The sequence below is a fragment of the Nipponia nippon genome, unplaced genomic scaffold (genome assembly GCF_047370975.1).
Source record: "Nipponia nippon isolate SJK-2023a ecotype South Korea unplaced genomic scaffold, ASM4737097v1 scaffold_6, whole genome shotgun sequence".
NCBI lineage: Eukaryota > Metazoa > Chordata > Aves > Pelecaniformes > Threskiornithidae > Nipponia > Nipponia nippon.
This window is the reverse complement of record NW_028262380.1, coordinates 47,054,376-47,075,588: the sequence shown is the minus strand read 5'-3', so window position 1 is coordinate 47,075,588 and position 21,213 is coordinate 47,054,376. Positions and strand designations below refer to the sequence as shown.

Below are 21,213 nucleotides of genomic sequence, written 5' to 3'. Positions count from 1 at the left end.
AAAGAATAAATGTCCAGCCTCTGTTCTACCTGTTCTTCAGCATGATAAATCACAAAGCATATTGCAGATTTCTTTATATTTTTGATAACCCTGCTGGCAGTCTGGTAAGAATCAAGATGGAAGGAAAAGGGAGGACACGCAATGTTAACTCACAGGGAGGTGGAAGAAAAAGAACATTTTCTGACAAGTAGTTTGCCCATGTTAAAACGCTTCTCACACAGGAGTGATTTTCTTGGACGGCGCTTCCTATTCAAATCTGGAAGAGATAGTACACTCTTGGCTACTAGTGGTGTGGTGGGTGCTCTGTCGCATGCGTCAGGCGCTAAACAAAGTATGACGCTTATTGCATAATCAAAAGCACCACGTTTAACTGGTCTGATTTTTAAAAAGAAAAAAAAAACAACAAAGTGGTTTAACTGAAAAAAGTGGAATTTTATCTTAGTGATCTTCTGGTGAACCAAGAGAACGAGTTTGAATTTATGTATTAAATGTACACTGAAATATTGTATGCAGACAAGCAAACTATTAGATGAGGCATGTATTACTTTGTATTTGCTTACTTTGTCAAAATAGTCTTTATATATTGTTATATCTCTTATTGCTGAAAACTGGAAGAATTCCACTGAATTAAGTACTTGTAACAGTGAAAAGGAGATCAGATACATGCATCTAGTGTACATACTGACACTCTCAACATATAGGTGCTAAATAAAACCAGTGGACCATAATTAGTTCTCACAACCATCAGGCCACTTCTCCCTGCTTCATGATGACTCTCTGTTAACACCAGATTAAATGACTGCCAATCAGTTCCCGCAGCATGACAGAGGGCAGATGTAGCAGCTGTCACACCATCCCTCTTCAACCTCAGGAATCCTGGCTGTGGAAAAGAGGAAAAAATCCAGTCCATCTTAATATCTTCATAGCTGCTGGCTTCTAGAAATTTTTCTTGGCAGAGTGGTAACCATTGTAAAATGGAGCGGCTTTCTCTTGCACCAAGGCTAGGTAGCTGTAAAAGCTGCATGCAACAATTTTTATCTGCCTGTATTCATACTTCACAGGTATGTACTTGACTTGCACAAAGAAGTATCCTCTTAGAGTATAAGTAAATGTGTCATCATAAATCATAAACAGGTAATTTGGGATGGCAGATCATCATTATGACCTTGACAGTTAAAAGTGCCTGCCGCTGAATGTGAATTGCCTCTATCCATTACACTGCGTGCAAAAGTGATACTGGATTGTGCATTCTGTGATAACAGAAAATCATGGAATTTGAAAATTATTTAAATTTATGATCTGTGAAATGCTTTAAGCTTAGCACTCTGGACTAAGGATTTTTTTCTCTGTTTTCTTATCGCTATGTTGAAGAGAGGTTTTGTGATTTCCATTGACTTCCAGTGGAAATAGATTAAACCACAGCTTTTGAAAACTGTGTATGCTAACTTGAAAAGATAAAGTTGTGTGACCCTATAAAAACAAATTTCACATTGTGATACTGGTATAAAGGAACTTTAATGAAGGATAACATAGCTTTACTGGATTGTGCAGTTCACTAGAAACCTTTTTTTTTTTTTTTTAAAGGAATTCCAGTCGATGTTGCAGTCAACATCTTCATTAACAGCTTTGGGTCAATTCAAGAGACAACTATGGTAAGACTGAAATGAAATTAATATAGCGCACATGGAGATTTTCTTATTAAATTAAATTTCAGGCTGAGGATTATGAACTATAAAGCAGAAATAATTGTTATGATTGTAGACACTGAGAATTGAGTTAATGGGGTTAGCGATAGACTGACTGTGCTTTATGTCATAAACCTATTAATCTGTTTCACTCTATATTGTTCACACATTGTCATAGCTTTTAGAATCTGATGTACATGAAAGGAAATCCATGGTTTCTAAGATGCAAGAAATACACTTATTTCTGTAAGTTATTAAGTTCAGGGGAATTAAGTAATCTTCCTGAGAGTTAATATGTATGTTGATTGGTGTATTACTAAAGAAAATACTAGGACTGTATATGAGAGAAAAAGAACATACATGCAGAAGGCTGAAGCATACAGGTTCTCTGTTTTATGTAGTTCTGAGGATAGGAGTAAATCGTGGAGGAATAGAAGGAGAAGGAGTAAAGGACTTGATCAGCAATAACCATACTCTTACTTCTGTTTATTTGCTGTGTGAGAGAGACAAACTGAGGAGTGAAGTGTATAAAAATGTGTTTCCAGTTCAGTCAGAAAATTTCAACGTGTCAATAACAGCACGAAATAAACCTCATTACAGCCTTGACTTTTTTGTTTCTGTAGGAAATAATACCAATTTCAAAATAAAAAGTCATTTCAGCAAAGCCATTCCAAATATTTTTGGACTTGAAGATCTTTTTGCAATGGTATTTCCAATAAATACTGTCAAAAATATTGCAAAAAAATGACATTTAATTGTTGAAGATGTTCTGACCTGATCGGGGTTTTCTTTTATGTAAAAAAGAGGGGAGCACACCATGTCTTGCCAGTATGCGGGAAGCCACAGCCAGGGCATGCACTCAGCAGGGGAGTTCTGAGGCGCTCCCTGAGCATCCCATCTGGAAATATCTTTGGTGATTGGTGATGGGCTGCATCCAAAGCACTGAGGCAGTTCCCAAAACCAGGCTGCTCTTTTCAATGGTGTGACTAAGGCAGCATTCCTACTCATAATGGCAAAGAAACGATAAACCATAATACAGCTAATAAATAATAAAACACCTGTTGGTGTCAGTGGAAGTAAGTACCCACTTAAAATTCAGAACCAGCTTATGCAATACCCTAATGACTTTTCAGTAGGACTGCAGAGCCTCTCAAAGTTAAACATGTGTGATAGCTGAAACAGCTTTTGAACAGCTTGGCGAGAAATTTCTGTTTCCTTAACTAGGAGTGAATAAAGATGTAGATTTGATTGCAAATGATAGTAAGTCAGCTAATAGCATTAGTGGGAAGTGATATTAAAGCAAAGAATGTAAGTATGCCGAAGATACCTTGAGATTTATTTGCTGAAAACAAAAAGGGGACTGAAGTTTAAAGAGGGGCAGGGAGGAAGAGCAGGAAAGTAGGAGTGAGATAAGTGTCTAAGATGGCAGGTATATTAGGCCAGATGGTCCTTTCAAGTTTTGGAAATTTATTGCATGCTTTAAAAAGTTACTTTTACAGAGGCTTTTTTACAATTCACATAGATCCAAATAGTAACAAAACATGAATGTAAAGGGTGTGCTTCCCCCCAGAAAAATTAAGTATGCTCTCTACAGCAGTGCATGTATGCCTGTCTGTGAATTCCTGATACGGTCACTCACAAATTTACTAGGATGTTCTGTAAGATAAGTCATGCTTTCCTCCATATTTCAGAACTTTGAACACCATCCTTACTTTAATTTATGCTTTTATTTAGATTTCTACGTCCAGCTGATTACCATGATAGCTAAGCATGTTTATGTGAAGTTTGGATTACTTTGTGGTTGCCTTAATGTATCACAGGAAGCACTGACAAAAGAAATGGTCGATCTATATATCTTCCATATATCACTTGAGAAACTCTTCCTGCTGCAGTGGGCATTGGGTCATGTGGATGTTCAGGAACCACTGCTCTCTTGGGGATAGTGTCGTACTTGTCTTCGGATGATCTGAATAATGCACCAGAAACAGTAGAAGCAAGTCCCTTAGACTAGGAAAAAACTTGTACCTCCAGAATGACAGGAAAAGTGTTTCCTGGAGCTGAGGCACCAACTCTGTGAAGGACCAGAGGGGCCTCTTGCATTCAGAAAGGAGAGACATTTGCAGGCAGAACAGAACAGCTGAAAAAGGTTCCTCAGTGTTGGAGAAGAGAGTGGCTGTCCGCATCTCTACTGTCTCAGGTGTTGGTGTGAGTCGCAAGGAATATTGATTTCTTGACTGTCTCTAAAGTTACCAGAAGCTATTGAACCGGTTGGAGTGATATCATTAGTGATACCAAAATCTGTGAAATAATATATTTCTAAGTATTTGTATTTCAGTCGATGAAGTATCATGATGATTCTTGGCTCTGTAGCCACTTCTGGCTGTAATAGCTGAATTCATAGGTTTTTGCAAAATCTATGTGGGTGTAAAGTGTCCTGGTTTAGCCATGCTAAAGGGACAGTTCCTTCTTTTGGATGATGGAAGGGTGGCGAAAAATAACCATGGGTGCCAGGTGATTGGAAGTGAGGTGATGGTAGAAGGCTCAACAAACAAATGTGTAAAGTGCCAGTGAGTAAAGGCCAGTGAGCATGCTGATCTCCTTTTGTTCAGAAGGATGTTAAAAGAGATGCAGAAGAAAATATCTTCAAAAAGATGTCCTGTATCACACTCTTAGACCCCTCTCTGAAATAGCCAACTCTGGGCTTAATGTCTGGAACTTCTAACTAGTCAACAGGCTCCCACAGTGTCCCTTGCCTTGACATCATGGTGGCTGGTTCTGATAGTTCCGCACATATTTGAGGAATCCCACAAAATTATTTTCAATTATTTTTTGCTTGCTGTCCTTCTGGTCCCATGACGATTGCATTCTTAGCTATGCAGTTGGCTCATCCTCAAAAAAAGGGCAGAGATTACCTCCCACAGAGCTAGAGTCTACCCAGTTTTAAGAGAGAAGGGAATTTCTTTATAGAAAAGCATCGACAGGTTTGAAGTAATACTGGTTTGAAGCAGGATAGGACCCACAGTGTGGATCCTATGCCCAGAAGCCTCTATTGCTTTAATCAAGCCCTTATGAAGAAACTGAAGGGCAAATGTTCACTCCGTGTCTAGAAAGGGTAGTGTTCATGTTGTGTTGTTGAATACTCAAGAGAATTGTGGCATTTTCACACACGTATCAAACAAGTTACCTGGAAAAACTAAACAAAAAATGAGTTACCTACAGGGTGAATAAGAATTTGTACAGCTGAAATGGAGAAGAGCTTATACCAGAGCTGCTGCCTTCCAGTAAGCTCCCTTTATCTCGAATCCTGTAACTTGTTCCCTTCTAGCTCATGAGACTTCCTTGTCTAGCATCCCCATGCTAACTCTGCTTCTGATTTTGCAGATGTTTTTTTAGACTGCAGATTTGTGGGATAATATGGTGATTATGTCACATTTAGAAACTGTTATAGACTGAGCGACCAGTCAAGGATTCCTGGAGATAGATCCTTTCTGGTATAAATACCCATAGGGCTATAATATTTCAGCTGTGCTGATGATCTAACCCTCTGTCTACAGAATCTATATTTAAGGTTTGTACTTGCAGTGTAACCTTTCGTCACTGACTCAAATGGCAAAACACTACTTCCTCCTTCTCCTTTAAAACATTGCAGAATGGTCTTTTTAATATCTGTGTATAATAGGAAAATTTGATTTCCTTATTTTTATCTTAAGAATGCCATTTTCTACTTTATTAACAGACAGTGCTATTATGTTTCCTTTCTTTGTACGAGTGCAGTTCATGTAGGAAAAGCCTTTCATGATCTTCTATGTGTTCCAGTTTGCAGAAAGAGATGTATTGGCTATGCCTGGTTTCTGGCCTGAGGAGTTTTTCTGGCCACGTGCCCACTGTTTAGTGGGTTGCATTTGAAATATTTCCTAGAATGCCTCCCCTTTCAACCTCCCTGAAAACAACTTGCCTTCTGTTGGAGTTTTGTGGGAAAACAAAGCCCTGTAGAATACTTCTCTGATTCTTTTTACCTACCAGGTCCTCTTAGCTCTAATGCTGATGAATATCTCTTCTACCCCGCCTTGGTTTCAGGCTTTTTAATTGCTGTTTGACTCTCCTTTATTAAAAAATGCCGATCATTCTGCAGTATTCAAAGAATGTTTGTAAAATGTATAGGAGGAAGACTGTGTGCTTCGTGTAGACGACTTCTTCAGCCCCTGTTGAACCTAATTGTAGTGCACATACTGAATCTTAAAATTCATTGCCCAAATTTGAGAGAACTGGTTGCAGACTTCTTTCAAAATAGATTTATACCAGATCATAGTGTATGCTGCTGCCAGATGCTATAACAATTCATATTCTTCTAAAAAGAAGCCCTTCTGCACATCATTGTCTGGCTAGCCACAGTTTTGTATCCTGATATCTCTCTGCTTCTTTGCAACATTTTCTGTATTGCCTCAAGTATGGTGGTGGCCTTCCTCTCCAAGTTTCTAGTCATGTAGGTAGGTCTGAACCTACCTATTTTAGGTTAATGGGATTTTTCTTCCATTGCCTTAAATGGGAACAGAATCAAGTTCTTAAAATGTCACAACATCCCGTTGTTTGGTATATTTAAATCCCTTTGTGACAGAGCAAGGAAGGAAATAAAATAGCATCCACCTGATCTTACTTCCAATTCTTATTTTGCCAGTGCATTCTGCTTTTCAGTGATGTAAACATCTTCTTCTGAATGGGTAAGCTGAAGGCAAGCATTGGACACTGCTTATCATTTGCCTGTGGCTTTGAGAAGGCATTTTATTTTGTTAAAATTAGGGGAATGCTCTTGTTTATGGGGAAATTAATTTTGGTGTAATGAATAGTGTAATGCTTGTGAGCATGAACGGTATGGAGTACTTATATGGTTTAAAGTAATTGTTTTCACTGAGACAATAAGTGCATATGGAATGGGAACTTCAGCAAGAAGCAAGTAAAGTGAATTTTCAATTATATACATATAATTGAAAAGATGCTTTCTGAATCGTAATTGACATACTGGGTCAGATTTTTCCTTTGGATGCACACAGCTTTCATAAGGACAGAACGCGTGCGGGTATCGTTTTGTCCTGAGACACATGCTACTCCAATTCCCGAAGGCAAAATTAGGTTCTCATTGAGCATGGCTCTACTACTGTCCATCTTTGAGAAAGAGTCCTGCTGAATTCAGAGGGAGGTTTCCTCTGTGCAAAGTCTTGATTTTGTCTCTTTGAGACCTACTGTTTCTGCTTTCACACATGCTACCTCAGTACTTGTGTTGCAAGCTGGCATCAGTTTTCCTCCGTTACCACAATAGTCCCAAATCAGTGTTACAAGGTCTGGGACTGTATTCTGGGTGTGTAGTGTAAAATCTGTTGTCTGCCTGGTCTGTGTTCTGCTTTTATAATGTGATATTTTGCCATCAGTGTGCCACTTAACCAAATGCAGAATAAGCTGGAATTTACACTCACAGGATATCCTGATAGAAGTGGTATCATGCCTGCTGCCTGCAGCAATTTAGTGTAGTCAAACTATGGCCTACCTGTGTCCTGCTGCATGCGTTTCTCTATGCCCAGGTAACAGAGGACTAATATCAAGGAGACATAAAAATGATCCTGGGGGGACAATTTCACCCTTTGTAAAAAAAATGTTACTGTATTCAAAACATGAGTGAGACATAATCTACCAATTTGTCATAAACTTAACAATGTCATTTGAATAGTGATTACTAGCTTTGTGACAGAAAAATCAGGGCATAAATTGCTTTTCTCTTCAGTCTGATAGAGTGGTTTTCTTTCTCCTTGGGTTTTTGGCTAGACGTTTGACTCATCTAATATTTATGCATTCTTCCTATCAGGATTATAGAGTCAACATCTTTCTAAGACAGAAGTGGAATGACCCCAGACTCAAACTGCCCAATGACTGGAGAGGTTCAGATACGCTGACAGTGGACCCAACAATGTTTAAATGTCTTTGGAAGCCGGACTTATTCTTTGCAAATGAAAAAAATGCTAACTTCCATGATGTCACACAAGAAAATATCCTCCTTTTTATATTTCGGGATGGCGATGTCCTAGTCAGCATGAGGTATTTTATTGATATATTTCTACTCTTTTTATAAATTACTTGATATGAGATATATGTGCTGTGTTAGACTTAGTAATATAGTACAGTTTATGACTAATATTTAAATTTATATCACAGTTTGTAAACAATACTACAATAAATTAAGTGTGTGTAAAGAAATCGGATGACGATGTTTTAAAGAATGTCAGTTGATAGCACAGCAAGTACTAGAAATTTGAAGTGTATGTACATTTGCATGTCATGTTAAGCTAACACATTAAGTAAACCAGTATTATTAGAAACAATATTTAAACCATTTTGTTAATTGCTTGGATTCCTGGAAGCATAATGAAATGGATAAGATATCTGAAGTAAAGCCTTCAGCAAAACAATATAATTTGCACACCACTTGAATTTCTACATCAACTAAAGAAAATTATGATTACTTACTAATGATATAGGGAAAGGCAGAAATTAAAAAATTAGTGAATATAAATGTTTTGTAAAAGTACTGGGACATCATCCTGATAAAGTTCTATGCCTTACTGGATATAGATTTTTTCAGAAGACCCAAAAATATTGTTTAATTTCATTGCAGTTAATGCATACTTTTTTGTGGTTTGACTTGGTTTATCAAAGGTATACACCATGCCATAAAAATAATCATCCACTGAAAACAGTAAATTGGTCAATTGAAAAGGATCTCTTAGTGAATTACAGATGTGGAGAGTTTATAGACACAATGATTTGTAGAGATTAGGCTCAATTTCCTAACAGTGAGTGAATTTGCTTCTGGTGTGAACTGGAACATATTACCCTGATAGAGGAAAAAATGATTACGCGAATATACTGCAACTTTACCGTTAAGAGGGAACCACTTCTGAAATTATGGTCGCATGAGCTATTTCTTCCTGGAGTAGAAGTGGCTAGAAAAAAGAAAGAAAATAGGAGAGTCTGGGTTCATTTTTGCCCATTCAAAATCGGGATGAGAAAACTCAATTGCAAGACTTCTGCTGACAGTGATCGGAAAAGAAAATATATTGGGCAATCAAAGCATTTCATCTGGCTTACTCTGAAGGTCCTAGTTCTGATTTCAGTTGTTTATGTAGCAGGTTTTGAAGTCTGTAGAAATTAATATTTCAAAATAGAAAATCACTTTCAGCTATAAAAGAAACTTCCCATTTGAAATAGCAAATGTTAAGTGAAACACTGCAACTTTTTTCAAATATTTTTCCAGGTTGCAGCTATTCATAAATGAGCTTATTTCAGTCAATAGGTTGGGTTAGCAAATAGTGAATATTGAATGAATACTAATAGAAGTGTTTCTAATGGAAAAATTCTTGTCTGAAAACTTCCAAATAACAAAACCAAATTCAATAAAGTTTGAAATTAATGTCATCCTCTAAAAGTATTCTGTTGATTTTAATAATACAGTATGTTCATAAATGATGTGTATGCAGGTAAGATTAATTTTTTGAGGGACTGTGGTTTGGTGACATGCTACTAAGATTTTCAATTTTTTTAAATATATTATTGCTATGCCTTGTGTTTTTAGTTTACAGAGATATTATCACATACTAATGAAAGAATCTCCAGTTATCAAAATACATGAATGACAAAATGCATGTGAGAGAAAGTTCTTGCCTGCATAAATAGTTAAGAGTTAGGAAACTGAATGTAGGAATAAACAGCTAGTGCTCACAGGAGGGGAAGTAAGCAATAGAGTCCCACAGAAAAGTCTCTTCTGGGTCCTGTGCTGTTCAACGTAAATCATATGGAAAACTGTGAATTGGCAGGCACTTTTAATGATGCCAAAATATTCAGGATAGTAAAGATAAGAGACAACAGTGAGAATTACAAATTAGTCTAATGACTAGGCAACAAAGTATGAAATTCAATATAAATAACTGAAAATGATGCACGTGGGAAAAAAATATTTTAACTTTACATAAAAACTGATTGGTTTTGAGGTGGTTATTACCATCTACGAAAATGACCTCTGGGTCATAATGGCTAGTTCTCTGAAAATGTCAGCTAATGGCTGAGTACTTGTTGAAAAAGTGAATTGAATTCTAGGAAGTATTAGGGATTAAATAGAACGTCATGCCATTATAAATTGATGCTATCCTTGCATCTTGAATACAAGGTGCAGTTCTGGTCTTCCCACTGCAAGAAGGGAGGCAAGGATGGTCAAAATATGGAACAGCATCCTTTATAAAGAACAGCTAAGCAAGGCCAAACTTTTCACACTGGAAAAAACCAAGATAATTGAGGTGGTGGCATAGAGGTCTCTAAATCATGAATGGCACAGAGAGAATGGATGGACATTGATTTTTCACCTTCTTTTCCAGTAAAAGAACTATGAGGCAGGCTCAAGATAGATAAAAGGAGATGATTAGAGTGTGTGCAGCTTAGCTATGGCATTCCTTGCTGCAGGTTGCTGGGCATGTTTAAAGTTCACACAGGTTCCAGAAAGCAACTGGAAGCAAAGCAGCTTCTTGGAGGGAAAAAAAAAATCTGTCGATGTCCCTTAAATACTGAAGCATCACTTCTGGTTTATGAACTCCTTGAGGTGCAACTTTTGCGAGGCTGCTGGATATCTGGTGAAATGTGCTGTAGTCTCATATTCTTCTTCAGGAGTCTGCCGTTGGCCGCTGCTGGAGACAGGACTCTGTTCTGTATGGACCTTTGGTTTGGTTATTCTTACGACCTTTATGTATTTTGTCATGTATTAGTAGGTCTCTAATTTGTGAACTACTATATGTTTAAAACTGCCTATAAAATTTTATTCTTGGACTACTAGAAATAGCTCAATTTCAAACTCCTACTTATTATAACTTTAATTAAATTTTTCTGCTATTTTAGAAGCTGAAAATCAAATACCTATGATTTTTTTTTTCTTATTGCAGTCTGCTGCTTACATGGCAGCTCACACTGTTTTTAAATTCCATTTCTGTATTTTCAGATTGTCTATTACTCTGTCATGCCCTTTGGACTTGACCTTGTTCCCTATGGATACACAGCGCTGCAAGATGCAATTGGAAAGCTGTATGTAAATCAGTCTGTGCATAAAAACAATTGCCTTCTAGGCATGCCTGAGAATCAAACAAAAAATGATCAATTCTGTATTGTTCATGTCAACATTTTTAATGAATCTTGAAGTTAATTTTCACTGGTTCCTACCATCTTACATTTCCCTATCAAAAATACTTCTTACAATTATAGCACCATGCACTCTGTTTTTAGCTTTTGCTATCAAACATAATGACAATTGATGAGTTTTATAAAAACATTTACAATAAACTTAGTAAAATGGAAACACGTATAATTTAGAAAAAAGAATACATGATTTCCCCAGGTAGTTTTAACTTCCACAACCTTTGCTGTTTTGTAGGTAGTTGGGGTCCAATTTATCCCCTTGCATTGATGATGCAATTTGTTTGAATCTCTTTTGATACAGTACTGCAGGAGAAGTATTTGATGCCAATAGATTGAGAGCATTTAGTATGAAATCTTTTGAAAGTGGTTTCAAGATATGTTGTGGATGTAGTCGGGCATCTCTCCCTTACCAATCCTTCCCTGGTCTCTAGGTGATTTGATCTTATGAAGGGGCAGCCCGGTCTCATCTCTGAAGGGCTTCATGCCATGCTGGAAGTTGCAGCCAAAATGTTTCCGAAACCCGTCTTCTTTCCTGTTCCTCAAGTGCAAGGGTGTCAACTCCAGTACAGCCTTGTCCCAATATTCCAATCCTTGGTGATCCTGCTCTCACGGCAATCTGTTTTGCTGAGTAAGGACAAGTGTGAAGCAGAGAGAAGGAAGGTGGCTTGCTCCAGCCCGTTCCTGCTATAATACAAAAACTTCATGCAGTTGTTACTCCACCAAGTCTGGTGGGGAAGGTGGAGTTAGGGAAGGGAAGACAAAAGCAAAGAAAGAGCAAGGTTAATCAAAGCTGAGCAGGGCATCCCAGTGGGGACAAGGGTAATAATAATAATGATATCAGAGCTTTACACTGTAGTTTTTGATTGCCAGCATTTACCTTTAGAATTGTGATATGTCCATAGTAGTTTTGCCCATCATTAATATGTACATGCATTAGCTGAAGTAAACTCTTATGGTAAACACAAACCAGTTTGGGATTAAACTGGAATTAGACAGTAATATTAATGGAAGTTTGCTCAAACTTTCTCAGTCTGGGTTGCTTTACAAGCATTGCAAGGTATAGTTATTCAAGGAAGAACTACTCATAAAAAAATACTCAATAACTTTATTTAAACAACCTTATTGTCTCTCCAGGCTAAGTTGATATATTCAAATACAGGAGGAAATTGCTCCTTTGGAAAGACAGTGTGCACTAAACTTTCTTCTACCTTTTAATTCAGTTGTGAAAAGTAAGAATGGTACCCATGACCTCCAGTCTGTCCCTCCAGTTCCAACAGTGGACTTACTTTCCCTGTTAGCCATTGACAGCTTTATTCTGCTTCAGTTATTTTCAAATCAGTATTTTGTTTCTAGTTGCTAGATTTCCAAAACAAAAAAAGGCCACCAGCTGTTACTAAGCTGTTCTCGTATCTGCAGGTATGATTTTCACTGTCCAGTAATTGGTATCATAAAGGATCTGGGCAGTTTTGTGATTTGCTGTATGTTATAAGGGGGTGAGACTGATTTTACGAATGAAACATTAGAACAACTAATTTTTTTTTCATATTATCTTCCATCATGGAGCTTTGAGATATTGTGATTTTTAATAAGTAGTTGTGAATCTTAGAGAAGTTAGCTTATGAACAGTTTGCCTTTTTTAATCACAGCTGTTTTTCAACAATTTTAAAAATCTGTCTAATGCCTCCAGGAAAAAGAACAGTTCTTTAAACATTTTTCAGAGGCTTTGAATTGCAAAACGCTGCATTCCAACTCCATTTTTTTGTTTCCCCATCTCTGTTCCCATTTAACACACACTATCTCTGTTTGAATTAAGTTACTCCTTAATAAACAGAAGGTAGCAGAAAAATGGCATGTAAATTCATGATTATGACTGTGTGTTTAATTAATATTGCTTTATGCCTAAATATTGTGAGCCTAACTTTCACTGCCTCTCACTTTGTGGTGTTGTATATATCATGATTTAGACACTCAGGTGTATACTGAAGTCTGTCTGTACTCAGGAGATCACGAAGGCACTGAATTGATTTCAGTAGGACTACACATCTGCTTAAAGTCCTGGTCAAGTATTTCCTGAATGTCAATGCTTTCATGAATCAGGGCCTTTAATCTGAACAACTAAGCGGAAAGGTTGTTTTACACAAAAGCCGAGATTCATCACAGTAATTGAGTTGTTAAATTCTTTTGAAGTTACTAGGACTTGTGAGTGCTGTTGAAGTTCAGTATATTTTTCCTGCTTTGCTGAAGTAGAGTATGAATGACTATGGAGGATTCAAAGCTGTGGAGAATAGAGCTTTGCTTTCTTTGTTTAACCAGTAAGCACTGTAACAAACACCTTTTAATCAGTGTAATATAGCTGATAATGTAACGTTCCACCCACCAAGTCCTAAGTTAGGCCTACATAAAAATTCAGTTGTGGATTATTTCATTTTTGTATTTAATTCTTTGAACCGGAAATAGAAAGAAAAATCTTGAAAGAAATGTGTGATACATATATGCTAGATTTTCTTGCAGTCTACTCTGATTGAGAGGGTTCTTTAAACGATTACTATTGTTTTGTTCTTGCAGTTGGTTACACAACTGATGACTTACGGTTTATCTGGCAGTCTGGAGATCCTGTACAACTAGAGAAAATTGCTCTGCCTCAGTTTGATATTAAAAAGGAGGATATCGAATATGGTAACTGTACCAAGTATTATAAAGGCACAGGTGGGTAATATAAGTGATTTTCTTGGTAAAAAACTTTAAGCTTCCTTCAGCATTTAAGGTTAATGGTTAATACTCCAGTTCATGTCTTCTACATTCTATGGGGGAAAATAGATTACTTTTAACAAGCCAGTAGTTCATATAATAGTAACTATAATTACTGCAAACTAATTCAAATATAGAAATTTCTGGGTTGAAGATGAGATTAAATGTTTTTCTTGGTTTTACTTACATGTCTTCTGATCTTACTATCACCATTTTGTTTCTGTAGTCCTAATACCTTTTTATGCTTGTAAATTATTATCTTTTCTGATAGGATGTTCACGTAGAATTATGCCAGTTATTATGCCAGAATTATGCCAAAGTAGGATAATTTTGGTTTTCTGGTTTGACTTTTGTTCCAGAAGTGGATAATATTAAAGTGTAACTTCAAATGCTTCGCCCTGCAGGTTCTTCCTTTCTCTAAGTGTTCTGGAAAGTCTGTCGTTACAGAAAGCTGCCTACAATCCTCAGACCCGTATTTATTCAATCCTGAGTTTATTCCACACTTATTTTCTGAGTGTGGGCACAAATTTATTCAATGATGTCTGTACTCTGGGTTCTAATGATTTATCTTTTCTACCTTGATTGATTCCTGCCTATAATTATATCCAAACTACTCACATACTGTGGCAACCGCAAGACTTTCTACAACAACAGAAGTCAGCAGGTTGTATTTTAGTCAGTGCTCTTGTGTCATATGAATAAATCTCCCATTAAAATTCAATGATGATGGTTGTGGTGCTGCAGTTTCTGAGGATCCTCTGCAAGTTTCTCATTGACTATTCAGCTGAAGTCGAGGGTCTGTTACTTGCAGTTGCTCTTGAGCTAGATCCCACATCTGAAGAGACCTCAAGTAACCTTAGTAGGTCTCAGAGTTAAGGAATTTAACTTGAAAAAGGTAATGAAAATTGAAATGAGGTTTGTTTTTTAACTGCAAAATGAGTGAGTTCTTAGCCTAACTACGTAATTCAGCATCTCAGGTGATTTACCATTTGTAAATAATATGAAGTTAGCTGCCCTCAGGAAAATTCTGCATTTGTGAAAGCACAACCAACCAGCAGTGACTGCATTCAAATCTAAGTCTGGATATGGTAGAAGTTTACTTAGCAGTGAAAAAAATATTTTATTCTTAATTAAACAATGAATTTACTGAAAAAAATAGGCTATAAAGTAGTGAAAAATTAAAGGGATGGGTCTTGCAATTCCCAAATAAAATTCATACAAATGGGAAAATTGGAAGACTTACATTCTATTTGAGAGAAAAAGGAAATACTTACTCAAGATTGCTATCTTGTTATTGAAGTTATCGTGATCATTTTGAGTTTTTCCCTAAATCTAAAATTAAACATTTAAAAAATCTTTAGATATTTTAGGTATTTTTAGGAACCTTAAAGAAAAATCTAAGAATTGTACACTTTACCATTAAACAGGAAAGAAGATCAGTAGTGTTCTCTCAAGTTCCAGTACGTTGTGACCACAAGCTGAAATGACACTGTGCAAAGTGCTCCATAAAATGGTCACATTTTGTGTGTGTGTATGTGGTTTGAACATTAAAGAAAGAACATTAGAGGACTGTCAGAGTGGGTGGAGTGACAACATGAAATTTTTAAAAGTTTTCGTAATTCTTTTATTGCAAATCCTTTTTGTTTGAAAATTAGGAACATCCACATTAATCTCATAATCAAGGCTGGAATTAATACTTCATTAATGTGAATGGAATGTTTTGGCACTCTGAAGTATTTTTAAAGGTTGTTTTCAGTAATCAGTGGCTGTTTGATTACTTTAAATTCTTATATTGAAGGTATTTAAAAAAGCAGATTGTGCACACATAGTTAAAATGAATTCAGTTAAGAATTTTGTCAGGTAATCAAGAGGCAGTGTTGCACATACAAATTTTCAAAATTATGGCTTATGTAGGAGATGCTTGCCAATCGCAAAGAACTTTACTGCCTGTTCATGTCAACTGATGTTTTATCATACCTAGCTAAGTAGAAAGAGGGTCAACAAATTTGGGGTGACTTTTTGTGGCAATAAATTGAATATTTAAATTTGCAAATCGCCTATTCTTTGTTTATCAAAATGTGTGACAGATCCAAATAGGTCCTCTCGAGCTGCATGGGGAGGGGAATAGATAGTATTCTCTGCCTGATGAAAGATGATACAAAGCCATACAGAATGCATTTCTGGCATAAAGCAAACAAATAATGATTTTGAAGGTCATCCCTCATTTAAAAATAAAACCTAAAAGTATCTGGAAACTTCAGAAATTATAGAGGGGAAATTTGTCAGACAATGGATCATTGAAGAGCATAGAATGAACTATGAAATACCATATAGTGTCTTCTACACAAGAAAATTTTTCCTTAATATTTTATTGTTTTGTTGTTTTGGTTATTGTATGCTCAAACAGCACTTTCAGTATGACACCATTCTACGACACTTAATTGATAAAATACAGAAGATAAATACATACATTTTTGACAGATCGTATCTTCTAAATAAGCTTTGCACCAACTTTATTTGTAGATATAGACTGATCTGAATTTTGAAATTGCTGTCATATAACATAGGAATGCTTTTTCCTTGTGATGGAATAGTTTATGAAGTTGTTCTTACAATGCTGTTGTGTTAATATTAACATAAAAATGCCAGTTCTGCTAATTGCCTGAAAATATGAACAGAATTTGTTTTCTGGTTATCGGACTTCCTGATCCACCTGTTATCTCCAGCAAAGCCTCTAATATCTGCAGCTTTATCTTTTCTGGAATTCATCTTAGCAGATATCTTAAATGTTTGGGTGATTTAGATCCTCATTTTAAAAGATTTGAGGCAGTATTCTTTGTTTTCAAAATTCACAGTATTTTTAAAGTCTTTTTTGAAAAGTCTGTACCAATTTTAAAAGTCACCTGTACCGGCTTTCAGTACCGGGGAAATCTCTGCTTAGAGTCACATTCAGATCACTTCTTTCCATTCTAAACTTTCTACACTAATATTTCTTAATTCCATTTTTTGCACAAATTAATGCTAAGCAGGAATTTCAGATGAGCTTAAGCTAGTATGACGGCTAGACCCCATTGGTTTTATCTGGCCTGCATATTGAAGCCAGCATCAAGATGAGAGTCACTTTAACTGCCTGTTACTGATGTGCTGTGAAAAGACGGAGGGTGCCTTACAGAGCACAGAGAGTACCACATGCCTGACCACACTGGGCTGTTACATAGTTCTGTGTTTTGAACATTTTTTTTTTCAAATTGAACTCTGTGCCTTTATGAAGAAAATCAAATCATTGAACTTTTGCTCTTAACTTAAATAGAAAAAGGCCTAGAAGATACGGATCTGAAGAGATTGACCTGCAAAGCACATTAAACATTAATGCATTTATTTCTTTAAAGGTTATTACACTTGTGTAGAAGTAATCTTCACTTTAAGAAGACAAGTTGGATTTTACATGATGGGTGTTTATGCTCCTACACTGCTAATTGTTGTTCTATCCTGGCTGTCATTTTGGATCAATCCTGATGCAAGTGCTGCAAGAGTCCCGCTGGGTAACCTGCGTTTACACGTACCGTCACAATCCACTTTAACACCATTGAGCCATTCTCAGTTGCTTTGACAACATGACACTGGACACTGAAAGCAACTTCACTTCCATTATCTGCTCATCATTTTCACTGAAACCTCCTCATTCCTAGTCCTGTAAAATCCACCTCCACATTGAGACTTACTTGATAATGGTTCCAGCACTTATGTGATACGCACACTGTCTCTACTCCCCTCAACCCAGACAAATCTGATCTTATCCACGTACGGGTGACACTGCAGACACTGTGGCAATATGCAGTTTATAGGAATTTGAACATCTGAATAAGCAGTAAGAAAGCAGGAAGACGAGTAAGGCTCTAAATAGCGACCTCTTGGAGCAGTTTTTCTGAAGAGTAATAGAAAGAGAATGATGTCTGGAAGAGAATTAACATCCTTGTTACCTGATTGGTTTTATTTCATTAGAGACTCAGTTCATGAGAGTACTTCAGACTCATGCTTTCATTCTGCTCAGCACAACACGGTAGGCAGGCCCTTAATTTATTATGAGACAGTAGGACACAGAGTTAATCAAAACAATATTATCTTGACTAATTGGATTGTACACGGGACTCCAGCTCTGGGGTGGCCAGACCTGCTGACCCCAAGAGCTCAATGAAACGCAAAGCCAGGCTTTTGCATCCTGACGCTTCTCCTCTTTGGATTCCCGTCCCCATGCCGTGACCTCTCCTTCCCCATGCTCTGGCCTCCCCATGCTCCCCTTGTCCCTGACACTCCTCCACGAGTCCATACCCTTTATTTTCCAAATCTTTTCCTTGTCCCAGGAGGTTCAGCACACCTGCTTTCAAGACCCCACAGGTGCAGTTGCAGAATCCCTCCAGCCCCCTGCCTTCCTCAGAAACCTCTTGCCCACACTTGAACCTCCACACCCCCACAGGACCTGAGTCCTGTGCAGCCTCACGGGAGCCGATAAGAACTGGAGACCCTTGGCGTCAGGACCTGCCACATCACCTTACCAGTCCGTGTCTGTGGTTGGTACAGTCTTGCAGTAGCGGGTAGCTGAAATGCCTGGGTTAAAAGTCAGCTGGCGTGGGAAGGGTGTCTGCTGAGTTTTGCCAGGTGGAAAAGTGTCCACATAGCCCATGGTCTGAGCCCCGCTGCTCCCATCTCAGGTTGTCTATCGTGCCTTTTCCTCCTCCCGTGATATGACGGGCAAAATAAACTAAGAGCTGTAAAAAGACAAGAACCATGACCAGAGTGCTACTTCTGGCTTCTGAGTCAGTGTTGGCTACCTTGCTCTAATTAAATGTAACAAAACCACTATTTAATTATATTCATTGTATCTTTTTCCTGGGGGGTCTGTTTCAGAATACAAATCAGCTTTATTTTTCTTGACCTTTAAAAATATTAATAGTTACTTAGGGAGGAGTCACAATGTATATCAGTTTGATAGCAAATAACAAATACAATCTCTTACCTTGAAAAGTAGCAAGCATGCATTACATAATATGACACATAAGACATTTTAAGGAAAAAAAAAAAAAGCCAGGCAGGGGGAACATGTAGCATGCCTTAAATTAAAAACATGATAGAAACAAGAACTGGAAATATTTTTCATGTAGTGAGCTCCAATATTATCAAAACCTGAGCTGTATTTCTACTTTTATAAACCTGCATTTCAAATAGCTGAGCAGACAGGCTTATTAATTACATATTAGATTTATAAGAGGTATAGTGCTGATTTATGTAACATGGATGTCTTTGTGACTAAACATGCATGCTTATTTATTGTTTATTTATTTCCATTTATAAGTGTTTATTGGCTCCTTTTATGTATTAGCATTTCTGAAATAATGCATTTTCAAAGCTACTAACCACTGGCCGGGTTATGTGACTTTTCCTGACTCCCCAGAGCAGCAAAAACCACTAAGTCGGACCATCGTGAGTCAGAATTTAGTAATGCAAGTTGATGACACTGTCACTGGGCTAAGTTTTATGTTTCTCCAGTTTGCAAGGGGGCAACAAACTAACTGTTCTAGCTACATCCTTGAAGGTAATTGACCTTGAAATCTAACAAAATTAACATTTTTGTGTCAAGTGGATGATATCTAATCCCCAAAAAGTACTACCAATGGCCACTACACTCTCAATGGCTAGATACAAATCTCATCGGATGAGAAGCTACTTCAGATTTACTTAAAAATATCTTAATACAGTCATCCTTAGAATTAAGTGTAGTGGGTACTGCTCCCCATGGCTAGGCATCTCAGAAGTGTCCAGGTGATTTAGGGATACAAGATACTTTGCAAACCAGTAAGCAGAATATGTTTGTAGACTGCTTAATGTTCTGGAAGAAGGATGTATGTTTGTTTGAAGAAAAAGCCTTTGTCCATATAGGAACTAATTAAGTTGCAAGCCCTGTAACATTTCACCCAGTTTGATCATCCGGTGGTAGCGAAGTCCACAAAGGACTGGTACTTGGACAGCTGTGGCTAAGCAATGTCAAGGCTGATACCCCTGAATGTTTCTTTCTAATTAAATGCTGGTGTTTCACCTTCTAATGAGCCTGACAGAGGACTCTTCAGTTCTTTACAGGTGGACAGTGTGCCAGCATCTGTTTAAAAAATTCCTTTCTTTCCTTCACTGCCGTGTGATCCCTAAAGGGAGTAAGATCTTCCCTGGAGTTGTAGGGGTCTGAGGGATGTCGGACTTCTGTCCCCATGCAGCGGCCTGACAGCGTGGAGCGTTAGTCCAGAAAGCAGGTGGGGGTACGGCAGGGTAACTGAAGACTCGGAGTAGTGATGATATATTCCACACATACAAAGGACAGCTAGATCTGAGGCCAGGCATGCCCCCGCCCCGTCACTCCTGTCCTCAGTTCTGTCTTAGTTCTAGTCATTTCATTTTATAAAATTGTAACACATGTAGGGTCTCAGAGGGAGACATAAAGATATATGTTAGAACTGTATTATGAAGAAGGATTGGCAAGAGTATGTCTTTTAGTTTATTAAGTTTAATGAGAGAAAAGAATATATTAGAGATATCAAATTATACGGAAAGGAAGACAGAATATTACCTTTTTCAATAACGTTAGTGAGATGAAGCCAGACATTTTTAAAGCAGTAATATGAACCAGAAAATACTGTTTTATACAGCATATAATTAACCTGTGGAATTCACTGCCAGGAGATAGTGCTGAGGCCAGTAAGTTTGATGGATTCAAAAAAGGGAGATTTATTTATCTGGCAGTACATGCTGAAGAGCTTTGCTGGATTGGCACTTTCTGATATTATCCACGTGTAACCTTAGACAGTATTTTTAAAATAGTAGCTCTGTACAATCATGCATTAGGCTGGGAGCTAACTAACCTTACTGATAAGCTAAACTTTGTCATCAAGTGGGTTGCCATGCTAGGGGCAAAAATGCAGAGGTATTTCCTAAAAAAGCCAACTTTCCCTTTACTTTGCAAGTGTAGAGGAAGGAGCTCTGTCCCTTCTCTTTAGTGCTCGCTGAGAAGAAAAGGGGGAATTTTTTGTTTCCTTTTTAATTTTTCTTTTTTAAATAAGTAATCTTGCACTTTATTTATTCATTCTCCTCACTCAGTTTGAGCCCTGGGCTTTGGACTGTGTTAGGTAAGTACCTAGGGCAGCTGCTGCTGGAGGTGCAACTTAACAACTCTGGTACTAGGGTCTCCAAGGCCATGGCAACTCTGATCTGGCAGCAAATGGTTGCTTAATAGACTATTTCTGTGCCTCTATCTCATTTTATTGTTACCTTGAAAACCTAGAAGTTTCTCAGACTCTGAGAGTGAACTTTTCATCCTAGGAATCCAGGCAAATGGAAATTAGTGGCAGGTCACCATGACCTCAATTGCTCTACTGAACAAATTGATGAAAGCACCACTAAAATCTTTTCAGCTAGTAGAATTTATGCGTCAGTTTTGTAGAATTAAATCCAAGATTGTGAGAGCTAGTATTTTAAGCTCTACAAAGTGGTTGTAGAAATGTTTTACGCACCAGAC

The 21,213-nt window shown here is 37.4% G+C and overlaps 1 protein-coding gene across 3 annotated transcripts in view; it reads left to right on the top strand.

Annotated features, from left to right (window-relative positions):
• GLRB (glycine receptor beta) overlaps positions 1-21,213 on the top strand; it is a 50,386-nt gene that overhangs the window by 14,291 nt on the left and 14,882 nt on the right. For all 3 annotated transcript variants that reach the window (XM_087737568.1, XM_087737569.1, XM_087737570.1), the window contains exons 4-8: positions 1,585-1,652; positions 7,540-7,769; positions 10,714-10,796; positions 13,473-13,613; positions 17,045-17,197. In XM_087737568.1, coding sequence (XP_087593694.1) covers positions 1,585-1,652; positions 7,540-7,769; positions 10,714-10,796; positions 13,473-13,613; positions 17,045-17,197 — 675 coding nt within the window. The remainder of the gene's footprint in view (positions 1-1,584; positions 1,653-7,539; positions 7,770-10,713; positions 10,797-13,472; positions 13,614-17,044; positions 17,198-21,213) is intronic.